At 35.5% G+C, this 15961-nt stretch overlaps 1 protein-coding gene across 4 annotated transcripts in view; it reads right to left on the bottom strand.

Annotated features, from left to right (window-relative positions):
* Positions 1-15961, bottom strand: part of LOC114352715 (hypoxia-inducible factor 1-alpha) — a 112340-nt gene that overhangs the window by 30925 nt on the left and 65454 nt on the right. For all 4 annotated transcript variants that reach the window (XM_028304393.1, XM_028304390.1, XM_028304391.1 and 1 more), the window contains one exon: positions 9715-9859. In XM_028304393.1, the coding sequence (XP_028160194.1) occupies positions 9715-9859 (145 nt within the window). The remainder of the gene's footprint in view (positions 1-9714; positions 9860-15961) is intronic.

Here is a 15961-nt window from a genome sequence, read left to right as displayed (position 1 = left end):
TTAATCGAGCTTTGGAGTATCGATTCTTAAACTACGTGTATTGTTGCTACAGAAATTTCGTTGAACTATTTTGTTGTCCTTCAAAAGTGGACAATGACTGTGATTTATTAGATTCATTTTAAAATGAATTACCTTTTTATGGACACCCTATTTAATAATAATAGCAACTTAGCGTCCACCTAAGGTGCCTATTAATTAAGAATAGATAGCCATAAACTCTAATAATGTCACACACGACCTTAATGTGCACTGCAACATAATAATTTTAATAAACGCTGAAAATAATGCTGACTTTATTTTTTAACTTTTGTAAGAAGAATTCAATATTGAGTAAGATTTTCAGTAATATTTGTCGCTGTCGTCTAAAGTATTTCTGTGATTTCATGTTACAAGCTCAGCAGTCCTGAAAGGTTCTGGCGTACCGCAATCAACTCCTGACAGGACAGTTACAAAAAAATACAGACAGTGCGGAAAATATGGATATCGTCCTATGTCCTATTGTGTCAGGGAAGGACGGAAAATAAGTGTGCGAAATAGAATCTCTTTTGTTCCTATTAGATTCTTTCAGCGGCATAAACAACAAGTTTGTTGGTGCCATGCCAAGGAGAATGAATAATAAAAAAGTAAGTTACGCCTATTGATACTCCCTAATCTGATTTGTCAACGTTTTCTTATGTAAGAAGCATTATCACAGATTGACCTGATCGAGCAAGCTAACTCCGTAATTCAATTACGGACGAAAGGCTATAAATTAACAGTTAACTTAAGTTTCTAACTAATTCCGTTTCTACAAGAATTAAGCTTGATGTTTGTATAAACTTTGTTAATCCACTGGAGTCACGAAAAACAAGGTCAATTAAGTAAAAGTTAAGTAAATAGAAATAATCAACGCATTATTACTCTTTCATTTAGAAAAAAATTACATAGTCATTTACAACATTAGGTGCTAAAAGTATTATGATATTACTCAACACTGCTGTACATACACCCATTTGAGCACTGTGATTACATTAATTGAAATAATAAAAAAATTGCAGTACGAGTACTAATAATCTGAATGCTTATTTAGTTAACTAACAGTGTTGGATTAGCGCAACTTATAATTCTACTAATACCTACTTACTTCAGATTTGCAGGCTTGTCATAGCTGTCAAAAACATGCAATGTTTATCTGCTACATTTTGGCTGTCAGTCAAATCAGACATTTCACATTCTCCATCCAGACATGTGATCCAGACAGACCTACTCTGATCGTCTTGGTTGTCAAATCAAACTTAGTACATTTAATCAATACAGAAAGACCTACTTCGAATCCGTTTCAAATTCAAATCTTTGCTCACCTATGACTTTAAAATTCTGGACTTTTTCAGATGTCTGAAGACCCAAAGTTGTATATTCTTGTACATTAAAACCAACTCTACTAGCCAGTGTCAAGGCAGTAAATTACTTGTTCTTGTTAATTAATACCAACTCCACTTTACAGGGACATAGCAACCATCTTGTCTCCGATAACCCCGTGGCTGCGCCGGCGCACTGTTTCGTAATCAGCCAGTCAACAGCGATAAGATAAACTTTCCACTTAGTATGTGCAATTAACACCCTGTATCTGTTAGGTTATATCCATTAATGTGATAAAATTTTCGCTTCCGGACTCACTATAAGGGGTCATCCATAAAGTACGTCACACGTAAAGAGGGGGGGAGGGGGTTGACAAAGTGTGACATGGTGTGACAAGGGGTGGGAGGGGTCCTAAGTTTCGTGACATCACATTTCAATTGTTTCAAATATTTGATATAATGTTGATTTCATAAAAAACGGTCAAAAAATCATGAAATTCGTGTGACGTACTTTATGGATGGCCCCTAATGCTAATTTAATATGCTGTTGAAACATTGTTAAAGAAATAAAATAAAATAGAAATAAAATAAATTACTTATTTCATTAAATAAAAATACTATAAATAAAAAATTTATGTTACATTATTATAACTGTTTAAAAATACTTCTGATACTTCAAAAGAATTAAAAACAATCTAAAAATAGGGTTGACAATCAGCCAAATATCGTAACTACGTTTATTATACACACGCTTCCCGATTGTCAACAAGTTTTAGTATCACACATCATGATGTGTGAAAAATCCCTAATATATTTATAACTATAATACTTATTTATACCAAGATATTTTATTTCAAAAACTCGATTGAGCTCATTGGGCTGTCCGCGCTGGGTTGGATTTCAGTTTTAAATGAGGCACGTGATTCCATTCCGAAATTCACATAAAATAAATATAATTTGCTAATCATAATGAGTTTTGTGTTATCATAGCATCAATAGGCCTTTACTGTTTATTTTGGAATATCATGATATATTTGAATTTAATTTTACTATTAATTTTAACCATTAATTTGCATTTAAATCACAAACAGAGCTTCCTATAGGGTTGGCAATCAGCCAACTACATTTGTTGTCGTAATAACCAATAGTAAGTACCACATACAACTTAAGTCAGAACTGTCAGAAATATAATCAAGTTGGCCAAAGGATGGCCCACAGAGAATATAACAATAAATGACCAGCTGCCGTCAGCTGGGAATATTAGAGCTGACGACGTGCGCAAAAAGTTACAATACATTCGAAGTATAAAAGCCAGAACATGTTCGGGAACTTATTACACCGAACGAACTTGTTTGAGAGATCTATGTAGGGTCGTTAGGAGCCCAGGGATTCAGGATTCTGCTACTTTCGTGTTATCTATAAACGTATAACCGTATTTCTAAAACCCGACTTAAGTACACATTAGAGAAAGTATATCGATTGAGTTTTTTGTTCAGGTGATTTAGTGGCTGTAGGTTTAATTTAAAAGCTCTTGTCATTAATAGGCCTTTTGAGGCTATAAAGTTTATGTTAATCGACCTAACATTTAGGACCATAGTGTCGACCAGCTCTGACATCATTGTATTGATTTTTCTGTTGTGTCTGGACTGGTTAAAAAGATAAATACGTTTAGGAACTACTTACGTAATAATATAACTAGATACTTGACTAGACTCAACATTTAATACAATCTTCCTGAAAAATATACTGGTTATCTCAGTGAAAACGGTATCATAACATCAAAAAAAAACTGAGATAACCCTGCACAGACTGATAAAGAGGCAGACAAACAACTTAATAAAACTGATTATTAATTGTTGATAAAAACAGAATATTTCGTACAGAAAATATGAGTTAATTTGTAAAAATACATTTTTATACAAGAAATGAATAAACAAGCGATCTTATTACTTAGTTACTTGAGTGTATTTGCTTTTATGGCAACCCTAGCATGTAATATTAAGACACAAACTTGGTAAAACGTTATTATACTGGCAACACGCACGCCATATGTAAATGAAGACAGGAACAGGAATATAATTCAAATGTTGCTGTAATCGGCACAATAAAATTGATTATTAAGCAAAAGTACATTTCAGATGTAATTTATGTATGTTGAGAATAAAGAGATCAATTCGGGCAGGCTGTAAACCCAATTCTTGCAGACGAAATTAAAGCGAATGATGCGAAATGCATTGTAAATATAATTTACAACTTTATACTGGAATCTTAAGCGTACTGTAAACATTTTCGAAGTGTCACGGTTGAATTCACGTTGAAGCTGCATGCAGTTAATGAAATTTTATAAACAAAACCTTTTCACATGTCTATATCTATAATTGTTTGACAAACAAAGAGATAAAACTATGCGTGTTGTATAATATGATGCTCGTATGCTCCAGAGCTGATAGCGTGGCGTTATTTCATCAGAGCATTCCACGATAGTGCACATTGGCTGATAGATATTGAACTCTGAACCTACGAGGGGCGGCTGAAAAGTTTTGAGCCTAAGTATCTTCAAGTGACATTATTGACTCGCACTAAATTTAATTAATTTGCCAATAAACTCCTTAGTATATGTACAAAGTTTCATTTCATTAGCGTCATCACGATTTTAGTAATTAATCCGTAAACATCATCATGTCTCAGTCATCCGCGCGATGTACGAAATTGAAGTACACAGTTGTCATAAAATTCCTCAAAAAGAGGAACAAAACGCTAACGGAAACATTTGATGAGATGTCTACAGTTTATGGGGAGTCTGGACCTTCATTTGCCATCATGAAAGATTGGATCCGATAGTTCAAGCATGGCAGGGAGTCGCTAAAAGATGACCGCAAGTCAGGGCGGCCAGATTACGCCATTAACGAATAAAATAATGAAAATTTAAAGAATCTTGCTTTAGAGATCAGCGAATTAAGCTGTGACAGATAGCTGAAGCCATAGGCATTAGAAAGGAACGTATTGGCGATATTTTTCATACTAATTTGCACATGAAATAGGGGTGTGCGCGATGGGTGCCAAAAATGCTCACGCCGCTCGACAACCAGCGTCGAGTCACAACTTCGCAGAAGTTTTAGGACATCTTTGGCGATAATCCTAACATTTTTTATTCTCACAATGTCACTATTGATAAGTAATAGATCCGGCAGTACGATCTGGAGTCAAAATAAGAATCAATGCAATAGATTCAAAAGGGAAAACGCCGCCGCGGAAATTTAAAGTGGAGCGATCGACACCCAAGCTCATAGCCACTATTTTTGGGATTGTGGAGGAATTTTATTCATTGACTACCTACTTAAAAAAAACTACATTAAACGGGGATTATTTTGCTGTACTGTTGCTAAGAGTGCGTCAAGTGGTTGTTAAATTATTGAGAGGCAAACGGGCGAAAGGAAATCTGTTATTGCAAGACAATTTGCTCGCGCACATCGCGCATGTTGCATGGCTTGCTCCGGGTAAAACTGGATTTTAAGAAATTAATCACCCACCACACAGTTTAGTCCGAATCCCTAGCTATTTCGTCTAATTCTCAAATTGGAAAAAAGACCTTCAGGAACGAAGATTTTGAGTGACAAAGAAACGAAGGCGGCGTTAAAGGCTCATTTCGAAGGCAAAGATTGCGAATTTTTTTTCAATGGGTTACAAGCTCTTTTACACAAATGTAAGAAGTCCGTTGTAGTAGAGGGAGATTAAATAGGAAAATATATTTTTTATACTTTTCTATCGGCATTTTTAATACCCTAGGCTCAAAACTTTTCAGCCGCCCCTCGTATCATCCTGCCTACTCAAGACATTTTCTGGTTTAAAAAGTCAATGATTAAAAGATTGGTCGATTTATTAAATTTTTGTAGTTTTTTTTGCTTCATTGGCCTCGATAGTGTTACATTTAGGGTTGCCAACTATACTGTTTTGAACAGTATTATACTGTTTTTCACTAAATTATACTTTTTACTGTTGAACAAAAATAAAGTATACAAAATACTGTTTTCAGCTAGCATCACTAGTATCCATAGATATTTTTAAAAGTAAATGCCCAACACCACATTTAAGTACGCGTTGTAGAGCTATACTGTTTGTTTTTTTTTAATACTGTCTGTTTTCCTTCTCCGACCTCTAATAATATACTTTATATTTTGAAAGAAAAGTTGGCAACCCTAGTTACATTGAACATATTCTTTATTTCAGTTTTAAACTGTAAAAAACTTTCTTAAATCAAGTAGGTACACAAAATACTTATTTGAACATTAATGTATTGTCTTTGTCTCATGAGCTGTCCCGAATTAATAGAAAGTAAAAAATAACATTACAAAGATTTTTTAAGTCTTCGTAGTCGATAAGCGAAAGCATAATTTAAGTAATACCACAGGAAAAAAACAATTCACAGACAATCACAAATGGAAACGGCCAATATGAAAAACAACCTTATAAATAACGCGAATAACTGACAAAGTTGCTGGTGCTACTTATTACGAAACTTTGGAGTACATTTTGGCTCGTCTTGTAATCGTGCGGGTAGAAACAAACGTGATATCAACAAAACGCCCTTGAACTTTCCGGGGTAAGTAGGAATTCGTATCCGAAATAGGAACGGAAACAATAAACTGAGATTTATATCCTAGGGTCCAGGAAAAAGAAAAACGTAGAAGAACCTCGTAGCAAATACAGTCCAAATTCAATTTAGAATCTCAGTCCCAGTTCAACCAGCAAAAATGAAGGTAAAGGCGACTCAGATTATTCATTGTTGGTGGAATCCTAATGCAACACGATTTAAGATAGGTACTACTGTTTCGCTTGACATGCCGCGTCGTCTGTTCCTGAATTGTCACGTCACAATATTAATAATTTATAGTGGATAGATTCCAGTGACTATTTTTGCACACGGAGTGAATTTATGTGTCTCAAAGAATCCAGGTAAATAAATGACTGATGTAAATTACCTGTCCCCTCAAAAATTTTTAGAGAGAGAGCCAAAAGACCAACCGTAACGACACAGTCGGATGAATGTGATGGCACTAATTCGATTTTTAAAAATAAAATTTTACACGCGAGTGCTAAGGGTGGGCGGTTATAATGGCTTCAGTTCAGAATTTTCGTTGTTTCTATGCTTTTGGTTAACTAATAAGGGTATAGGCCGTTAAGCAGCAGCTCCGACCTTCCGTCTTAAGAGTTTACATATAGGTAAGTAAGTAATATGAAACGCTTGTCTTATCACCCCAACTGTGTATGCGCTATTTGCTATTGCAGTTTTATCTCGTATGTCATACTTATCAATAGCTCTCAAGTACATTAGGTGAGTTTGTGACTTAGTAATAACGTACCTACCGCAAATGCATGACAGAATCAAGTTGGAGAAGGTTATGTTTGCGATGAAATACTACTGATTAATCATACGGTATATTTTTAGTAATAGCCACAACAAACGCAAAACAAATTTGATTAAATCCAAAAGTGATTTAAAAGTAGAGTCGTGAAATTCAAGAGAATTTAGTGAACAATTTAACATTGAAACTTTACAACTCATTGGAACATAAAAAACAGAGAATCCATTAAACAACGCGCTTTCGCCGCTGCCGACTTATTTCTTGTTTGCGATGAAAACGACGGAGCCGCGAAGTTATGGCTCCCTGAAACGGCACCATAAGAAATAAAACGAAATGTCAACGACACTTCGTAGGTTACTCACTAATGCTACGATTGAGGAAAACAATTTCAGTGATAAAGTTCAGCAGTTGCATTTAATAGAATCATCTATTTTCGTCACATTTACTATAATCAGTTCTGACCAACAGTTTTTCCACCCTAAACTCCTGAACCACTTTTATGGATTCTGATAGAAGTAAATATTGATTGGACCTCAGAGAAGGACCATTTGTCGTAAAAAAACTTGAAGGGGGCAATAAAAGTTTGTATACCCATAATTTCTCAAGTTATGGATATGAAAATTCATGGCTATGCGTTTTGCGGAAACAAAAAGAGTGTTTCAGAATACATTAGATTTTATGATCGTGTTTTATATTGAGGGACGATCTGTGATACAAATTTTGGAAAAGACCCCAAAGATTTAACATAAATATTTACCTAATGACTTCTTTTTCATTAGGGATATTAAGCCTTCTTAAAGGCCTAACATAAAATCCTGGCTCAAGTAAGATGTTTAACCTAATTCAATTATAGAGTACGAAGGTAATATTGCTAAAGAAGATACTTTTAATTATATGTACGTACCCGTTTCGACTCGTGTAACTCCGAAATATCTCTAACATCAGTAATATATTGTAGCGTTTGTGAATATAATATAACAAGCAAAGTAAAACATAGGGTTGAAGCAAAGTTTAGCCCTGAATTTTGTTTTTGTAACGTTTTCCAACGTCCAACTTTAGAGTGACTTGGAACAATACAGAAAATTGCCCTTGTAATAGACGGTGACATTTTAAAAGTTATAGCGCCAAAGTTAGATCGAGTTCATGAAGCCTAAACTTGTATCTGAATTTAATGGGGCATTAATTAAAACTTTGTTCAAACACAATGAATAATCGGAAGTTTATCTATTGGAACGATATTGTATTACAAAAGGGATCTTCAAAGGGTGAAAGACGATGTTATTGAATCTGTGAACGCCTAGTGTCTTATGTCAGCAATACAACGAACCACATCGTTTTGAACGACATCGTCGTTGTCTGTGCTTTGAAATTCGATTCGATATAACATTACTGTTTTGAGCGTAACATGTAAAAGGTGAAGGGATCCAAATATGACACTCGTATTGTCTGCACAATAGGTGTTCCTATTAATAGAATGAAACTGCCCAAGCCATGACAAAAATAAACTTTCATTCACGTCATAATGTCAATATCATGAATACAATGAAGGCAACACAATTAGTGTTAATGAAGCTAATACGTAATGGGCATACAAACACAATGAGTAAAGCGTGATAGTGCCAACTGATGGGCGTAGCATTTGGTGGGAGACGCCAAAGCGCTGCCCCTGACACGCAATCTAGATCGCCTAAGCCTTGTACCAGTGCATCTGTTGCGTACATTGTTTTTAATCGGTTAGGAACTCATTGGTCTTGCCAGCATAACACAAACAAATAGTTTACAGCCTAGTGGAGTCAAATAAGTCGGTATGTAATGCGATTGATGAACTTAATTAAACTAACTAAATATTACGAACAAAACTTGACTCACGAAATAAAAAACAAAGCAAATTTGAAAGCCAGAAACAGTAAAACACGCCATTTAAACACGAAAAGGAAAGTCCAAAGGTGGAAACAGCTTTGTAAAGCGGAATAGTGTAATATTGGAATTTTCAGAGAAATTATTACGAAACCGCAAGTTCAAAGTCAAAGGCTTTTCAGTCATTCCTTTACGGGCTACCGAATTACCGATCCGTGGAAAAGTGATATTCCAGATATATTGTTGTTAAAGAGTTAAGCCTTTTATTCCTTACCTATAGGATAATCCGATTTGCAGCAAATCAGTTTTTAATACGTTGGTAAAATCTAATTAGATCAACACATGGTTTCTTACGAGTTGTTGTATAAGTCCTTCTAACTAAATGGCAAATACCAAGCATGTCAATTCATCCAGTTTGGTCTGGACTTTACCAGAAATACTATCTTTATCGTCCAATTGATTTTGGTCAGTGGCAACTAGTATTTTAGGCTATTTAAAACTCATAGAATCAATATGGTCACTCGGACGTAAATCATTCATCGAATACCAAAGTAATTGCTACACATAAAGACGTCCTTGACCCAGACTATGGACATGACCAGCTTTACATTCCTAGGCATCAGAGCCGGCCCAAGGATATTAATTTTCATGTCGTCTACGCAGAACTTCGTAATGAAAGGGAGGTATTTTTTGCGAATCTCTTTCATCTTATTAGAAGTCCCGCGGAGTCGTTTTATTCCAGATGAGCTGTTTTATTATCAAGATCAACAGATTAAAGTATCAAACAAGTTAAGTTTTTCAATAAAATGTGAGTCAATTTCTACGATGGCAAAATAGCATTGCCATGAAAGCTTCTTAAATTAATCCCGTTATCGAATTGGCAGTCTCCGTAATGAAAGTGTTCATAAACTAAAAGGTGGCCAATTTAGATAAGGCTTTTGTTTACGACAGGGCGTAGGTAACCATTATGTATGTAGAGAGAGTTATGGCAGACTAGTTAATTAACTTACAAACAATAAAAAGTACTCGAAATGATACTCACCTTCATCCGTTCCAATCATAATTAATTTCTTTTACCAATTTTAAAACAAATTCCTGAAAAGTGCTCGTAGCAAATATAAAAGTTATTAACGATAAAACCTTAAGGCTAGTCTTACCTTATGATGTAGTTGACGCAGACCACGCTGACAGGCTTCTGCTGCTTGTCGTTGATGACAGTGGCCTGGGTTTGGACCCAGACGTAGCCACCGGACTTGGCCAAGAAGCGGTACTGCCCAGTTTCGCATTGCCCCTTCGAGAACACTGCAAAGAAAGAAAACTTTAGTCTCAGACCAGAGTAAAACAATATTTTCTGCAAATAGGCTTTTATGAAGCCCGTTTACAGATGTGAGAGAATTTGCTGGTAGAGAAGAAGTATAATTTTGCAATTCAATAAATTGGATTTGTTTGTGTATTGTAAAAGATATGAATAAAAGACGTGTCAACATTTTCGAATAAACACATTTGCGGTCACATTCGTTTCAATTGAGTCAGATTTGATAAGGATTAAATGTACCCAATAATCCAAGTGAATGATTGCCAATTTTTCACAATTTTAATTTGCCTCATTTATTTATCACTAGCGTATTTCGCTTATTATAAGCGATTTACGAGCTATCGTAAGTTTGAGTCCAATTAATTTCGAGAACTTTGGAAACTCAAAAACCGTCAATTGCAGGAAATAATAACTGTTATTTACAATTGGGCCTGACCTTTTCAGAAATCGAATCATTCTCCATGGATTATAGGGCAATTTAATTGCTCAAGTTTTTCAATTGATTAAGATGTAACAACAATATTAAACAACAAGAAGTACCTATAATAACTAATACGCTATCTTCCGTGAAAAGAGATATGAGTTGGTATAATGGTTAGGTACAGACAAATGAAATAGAAAGGACATTTTTTAAGGATATTCAGCACGATTGAGCATTAAGATAATTGGTAGCGTTCCCAGAATTTCTCCAGATTTATTGATTTAATGAAACTACAGTACAGTACTACTTTAGGATAACAGCTGTGATAATAAAAGTTTATTCTGTAATTTATAAAGAAAAGATATTAAACTTAACGAAGACGTAGTGGCCGCTAGTTTAATCAAATTATTCTCTCAAAGTACCCCGAACTACTCTTACGCAGAACCCTAAGCCAAGCCCAGCGAGGGTAAAACAAATTACAGGAGTATTTACCGGGCAACTCCCGGAAGACGGGAGTTCAAATACGCAGGGAAACGAAGTAGGGAATTCTTTCAGCGTCGTAAGTCGGGAATTCGGGATCCGCGGATTCGCCGGACATTTCTCAGACATGACTTTGGGTTATTTCGTCTTAAGGACACGCTTCGTTTGACATTTATTATCCTTTAGATTAATAGGACTTGTATTGTCATCCGGAGTGAGTTGTCACAAAATATAGCTCAAGAATGACAACCTAATTTAGTCTTGAAACATCAACTCGTTATGATCTTTTCAGTAAGGTTTTAGGTACAGTAACGGTCTTGAATCTTTATACATGAACTCATTACGAACTTTATAGTGGGGTTTTAGGTTCAGTAACAGTGTTTACGTAAGCTATATCCAAAGGTGAAGTGATAAAGATTAACGACTATAGCATTTGGGGTTTAATAAGAACTGATCCCGAGGAATCAGTTTGTTCTCCGCGTAAGCTGCTCTTTCTTTCAGGATATATTGCTCTAATAACACCAAACAGTGTTAGAGGGTCAACGGGGAAAGTCGTTCGTATTCCGATGCTATCATTGTTTCCATTCAATGTCCCATTAGCTCCACGTGTGGGTAAAATCACGCAATATTCAATATTGGAGATATCATGATATTGGAAGGACAGACAACAAAAGGAATAATAGCTACTGTACTACAAACAACAAAGTTGTATACGGCGTAGAATTTTTGGCGCGTGACTGTAAGTGACTTACTTTGATGACGATGAGTGATGACGGAAACTTTTCTTTAGATATTTAATCTAATCTAGATGTATTCTAAACACTTATGTCTAAAAAGAATAGCCGACAAGCACAAGATGTAATGTTTATTTTATCATCTTTAGCCACAAGAGATGTCGTCAAATCGTCTGATGAAGTGAAGTGTGTAAGTATAAGAAGGTCTAAAAAAACATAACCCCTCTTCTGGCGCACTCGGGTAATTAAACTATATTTTACAAGCTTTTTATTACTTTCATTTACTATTAAAAACAAACACATGATGCAATTAATAGATTGACAAAAACATAATAATAAGCAAGTACGAGGGCGGCACTGAAAATTTCGGGAATCAAGGAAGTGAAACAACATTACTATTTAAAAATGTATTTATTGCTTTTTAAAGTATTCTCCGCGAAATTTGACACATTTTTCCATACACGAAACCAATCATTGAAGCAACCATTGCATTCGGAAGTTTGGGTCTCCAAAATGGCCGTTTTGTAGGCTTCCACAGCTTCTTCAGGTGATGAAAATCTCTGACCACGCAATTTATTCTTTATTTAAGGGAAAGTATAGAAATCATTAGGGCTTAGGTCGAGGCTGTACGGCGGATGGACTAATAATTCTATGTTTTCTTGCTCTAAAAACTCCTTTGTTCAGTGCGCGGTGTGAGAACTCGCATTGTCGTGATGGAGGATGATGCGGCGGTTGCAGTTCTCTTTACGGAGTTCAGAAACGACCTGTGGCAAACAAATGCTAGCATACTAATCTGCATTAACCGTTCTTTGTCCCCCAAGAGGAATAGTCGCAACATGGCCGGTTTTGGAGACAAACGTGGCCACCATTTTTTTTTTGGATGGGGCTTCATTACCAAATGCAGAAATCATCCGGTCAACACACTGTTTTTGTGTTAAACCACTTCAAAAGTCATAATAAATCATCGCTCTTGAATTTTCTCGAGTCAATTCCATTTTCTCAACGACTAAACAAGTTTGACAAGACCTTGTGATACGACCGAGAATCTTTTTTTAAATAAATAAATGGTATACGATTTTTAAAACCCTGGACTTTGCAATTAAATAGATTTTAATATGACTGGAACAGTGGAAATATTCCATTCCCGATACTTTTAGTGCAGCCCTCGTATACATATAGGGCTAGTTCGTGAAAAAAGACAACGACATCTAATCTAAATAAATCATCTGGCTATTTACCATGAGCCAAACAGGTCTCCGACTATTCTAACCACGCTCTATGCCAGACAGAGCAAACAAAAAATACTTTATGCATGAGCAAGGTAGTGTGTTGTTTCAGATATAACGTTTGATAAATCTCTTCCATTACGATCTCAATGGTTCAAATTTGAATCGAGATACTTTCGATAAGAGTAATTTCATGCTAATTCTAAAACTACCAAGAACAATCAGAGTTCAGAGATATCCTAATTCGGCGAAGATGGCCCCAAATCGATACCTTTGTATAGTTTGGGAATTCGACTTGAAAATTTCAACCCAAATTCTGTACATTTTCAGTGAAATTAGCCATGAAAATTCCGTGTGGTGTGTGTACGTGATGTTCATGCAAAAATATGAATGCAAAATGAGTTACAAAACGCGAATTGAGAAATTTAAATTGTGAGAGAATAAAGACGTGTGTGTTCTTCGCGTGTGAAATAGCAGATGGTCCAGTTATTTAATATAGTTGCGGCACTTTGTATACCTATGTGGGTGTGAGGGTAAGTATTCTCGTGTCGTCTGGGTATCGGGAATAACCGAACCGTAAAGCCGAGCCTAAAAGCCAAAAAGAATCACGGCAGCTAGATAAGGCCAGTCCTTTATCTACGATTACCGCTGCGGTTGCGTGTTCCAAAAAGGTTAAATTATGTGAAACGCCTGAAACAGGGCAGGTCTGCTGCTTGAACATCAAAGAAAATTAGCGTGTTTGCTGCCACACACGAAATTTCTTATGTAAATACTAATAGAGAAAATACGCAAAGGATTTTTTAAAACATAGTAACCTATTATGCCAGCGTCAGTTTCGGCAAAATACAACTAAGTCCTGTGATGCGTATTTGAAATCATTATGATCGAGTTAATATTCATCTGACAGGATAAATTGGCTTAAAAGACAAATTAATGTTAAGTCAATTAAAAGTATCATGTTTGTTGAAAAACAAACCGTCTAACACCGCAATGTCCGCAGTCTACTTTATGTAATTGTGTACAATTACATTTTAAAATTGTTGGGTGCTAGCCAATTTTGCAGCTAGCAACATCAAATAAATGAATACCACATCGTACATGTGATTCATGTATATAACTCTAAATTCCAGCTTTGACAGAGATATTTTAAAAAATTTCGCCGAGCGGCTTGGCAAAACAGGTAGATCCTCTTGAAAAAAATATTTATTTTCGTTCTTATATCAGATTCGAGACGAATGACCTGACGTGCTGTATTTTTGATGACCTCCCTTTCATTTTTACGTTATACAATAGCTATATTTTGAACGCTTTTAGTAGAAACGTAGGTATAAGCTATAATGTGCAGTGAAAGAGAATACCTATGTCTGATATGAAAAGTAAGATAAAATTCTTTCCAAATCAAGAGTATAGAGACTATAAGCCTATAGACTTAAGATTCCTAAAACGCTATACAGATTAACATTTCAACAAATACATTGTATTACTGTTGGTATTACATAGTTTAGTAAATGTACTGAACGTGCAGGTCTTATTAGAGATTGTTCATCATAAAATAGCGTGTCCCACTAGTAAAATAAATTTGCTTAAGCTAAGAACTTTCAGCAAACATTCCACTGAATTTATTTTATACATAGACTATGATAATAACATTAAAACTTGCATTAAAATAATTTTGAGTAAACATCAAATTGCTTTTGTTACATGAATTAACGGTTGACTGAACGGAGTAATTCTAGATAATGATATTTTTAGCTACCTTGTTACAAAAGTATACAAACAACAACACATTGGACTACACCTAATTACCACCTAGCATAATTTTGTTGCAAAATAGCTCCTAATACAAGGCACCACAATGTTAACCTTTCCTTGATGTGCCGTCTGTACCCAAATAATTAACCAACGTAGAAACACTTCGAGGGCTTCCAAGTTTAGTTCATCATGAGTCGTAAACTCAAGACGTGGAGTTAGAATTAAAGGATTTCAAACAAAGTTTGTTGAAATGGGATTTCCTAATAACTCGCAGATGTAGGTAAACCGAATTGTAACTTACTTATACATATTTTAAAGAAGGCGCTGAACGCAGGCCGCTACCAATCGGGCAACATTGAAAGCATTAGAGGAGGCCTATGTTCAGCAGTGGAAGTCCTATGGCTGAGATGATGATGATGATACATTTAAAACTAAGATCAGGGACAAATAGAGTCATAGCATACAAGATGAATGATAAATAATTCTAGATAACCAAGGGCATTGTTAGTTTCTAGACCAAGTCAAACAACACAGTGATAAAACAATTATCAATAAAAGGAGTTCACAACAACATTATTGTTGTAATAAACATGCGAGTGCTCTTACTGCGTACGATGAAACGTTGTTCACTTAACCTAATTCCTGCGGTAAAAGAAATATGTGATCACGCGAGTAGAACGATAAAGCGAAATTGTTCATTTCCGACATTGTAATGCTGAATTTTAAAGAGCTAGTATTACTCGGAAAGGACTTAGTAGTTAATAGTACTAAGGAAAATTAATTAAATGATGCTCAGGAGAGAGAAGCTTACTCATTATTAAGCTCGTATTAATGTTAAACTGTAATTAAATCAAATCTTTGACAGTTTCGAAATAAATATGTGATGAACTCGTAATAAGGGTTTTCGCGTATGAAAGATCCGCTAGATGGCGGGACGTGGATGTGGGGTCTGACTGCTGCGTGATTGGTGGATTTTGACATATCTGTCAATGTCATGTCAAAAATAACCAATCATGCAGCATTTGGACCTCGCGTCTACGTATTGCCATCTGGCGGATTTTTCATACGCGAAAACCCTCTTTGCCTATCTATTTATACAGCCCCCATTATTTGTAAAGGTAAAAGATTTACGATGAAGTTTAGGTTGCCTACTTCAGAAGAAAACCTTCTCAGAAATAGTATTTTAATACTAGGGCCTGAAGTATATTGGACTAATGAAGTATATTTAGCTTTCATATCACATAAATGAGGGTTAAAATTATGAGGGTGGGTAGTGGATACCCAGGTTTTAGGTAAGGGTCCGAAATAGGTACCTGAATAACGACCACCGACATCACCCTTTGTGCCGGGCTACGCCGACTGAATGCAGACTCTACAAAGTCCTTTCTAAAGGACTAGTTTAATACATTCCAGTCTAGTTTCAAAGCTTTGTTAGATCTACCGACAATTGTAAGGGTTATGAAATTTTGGGACGAT

The sequence above is a fragment of the Ostrinia furnacalis genome, unplaced genomic scaffold (genome assembly GCF_004193835.3).
Source record: "Ostrinia furnacalis isolate ACB-3 unplaced genomic scaffold, ASM419383v2 OfSCF1431, whole genome shotgun sequence".
NCBI classification, from domain to species: Eukaryota; Metazoa; Arthropoda; class Insecta; order Lepidoptera; family Crambidae; genus Ostrinia; species Ostrinia furnacalis.
This window is presented reverse-complemented; position numbering and strand designations above follow the sequence as displayed.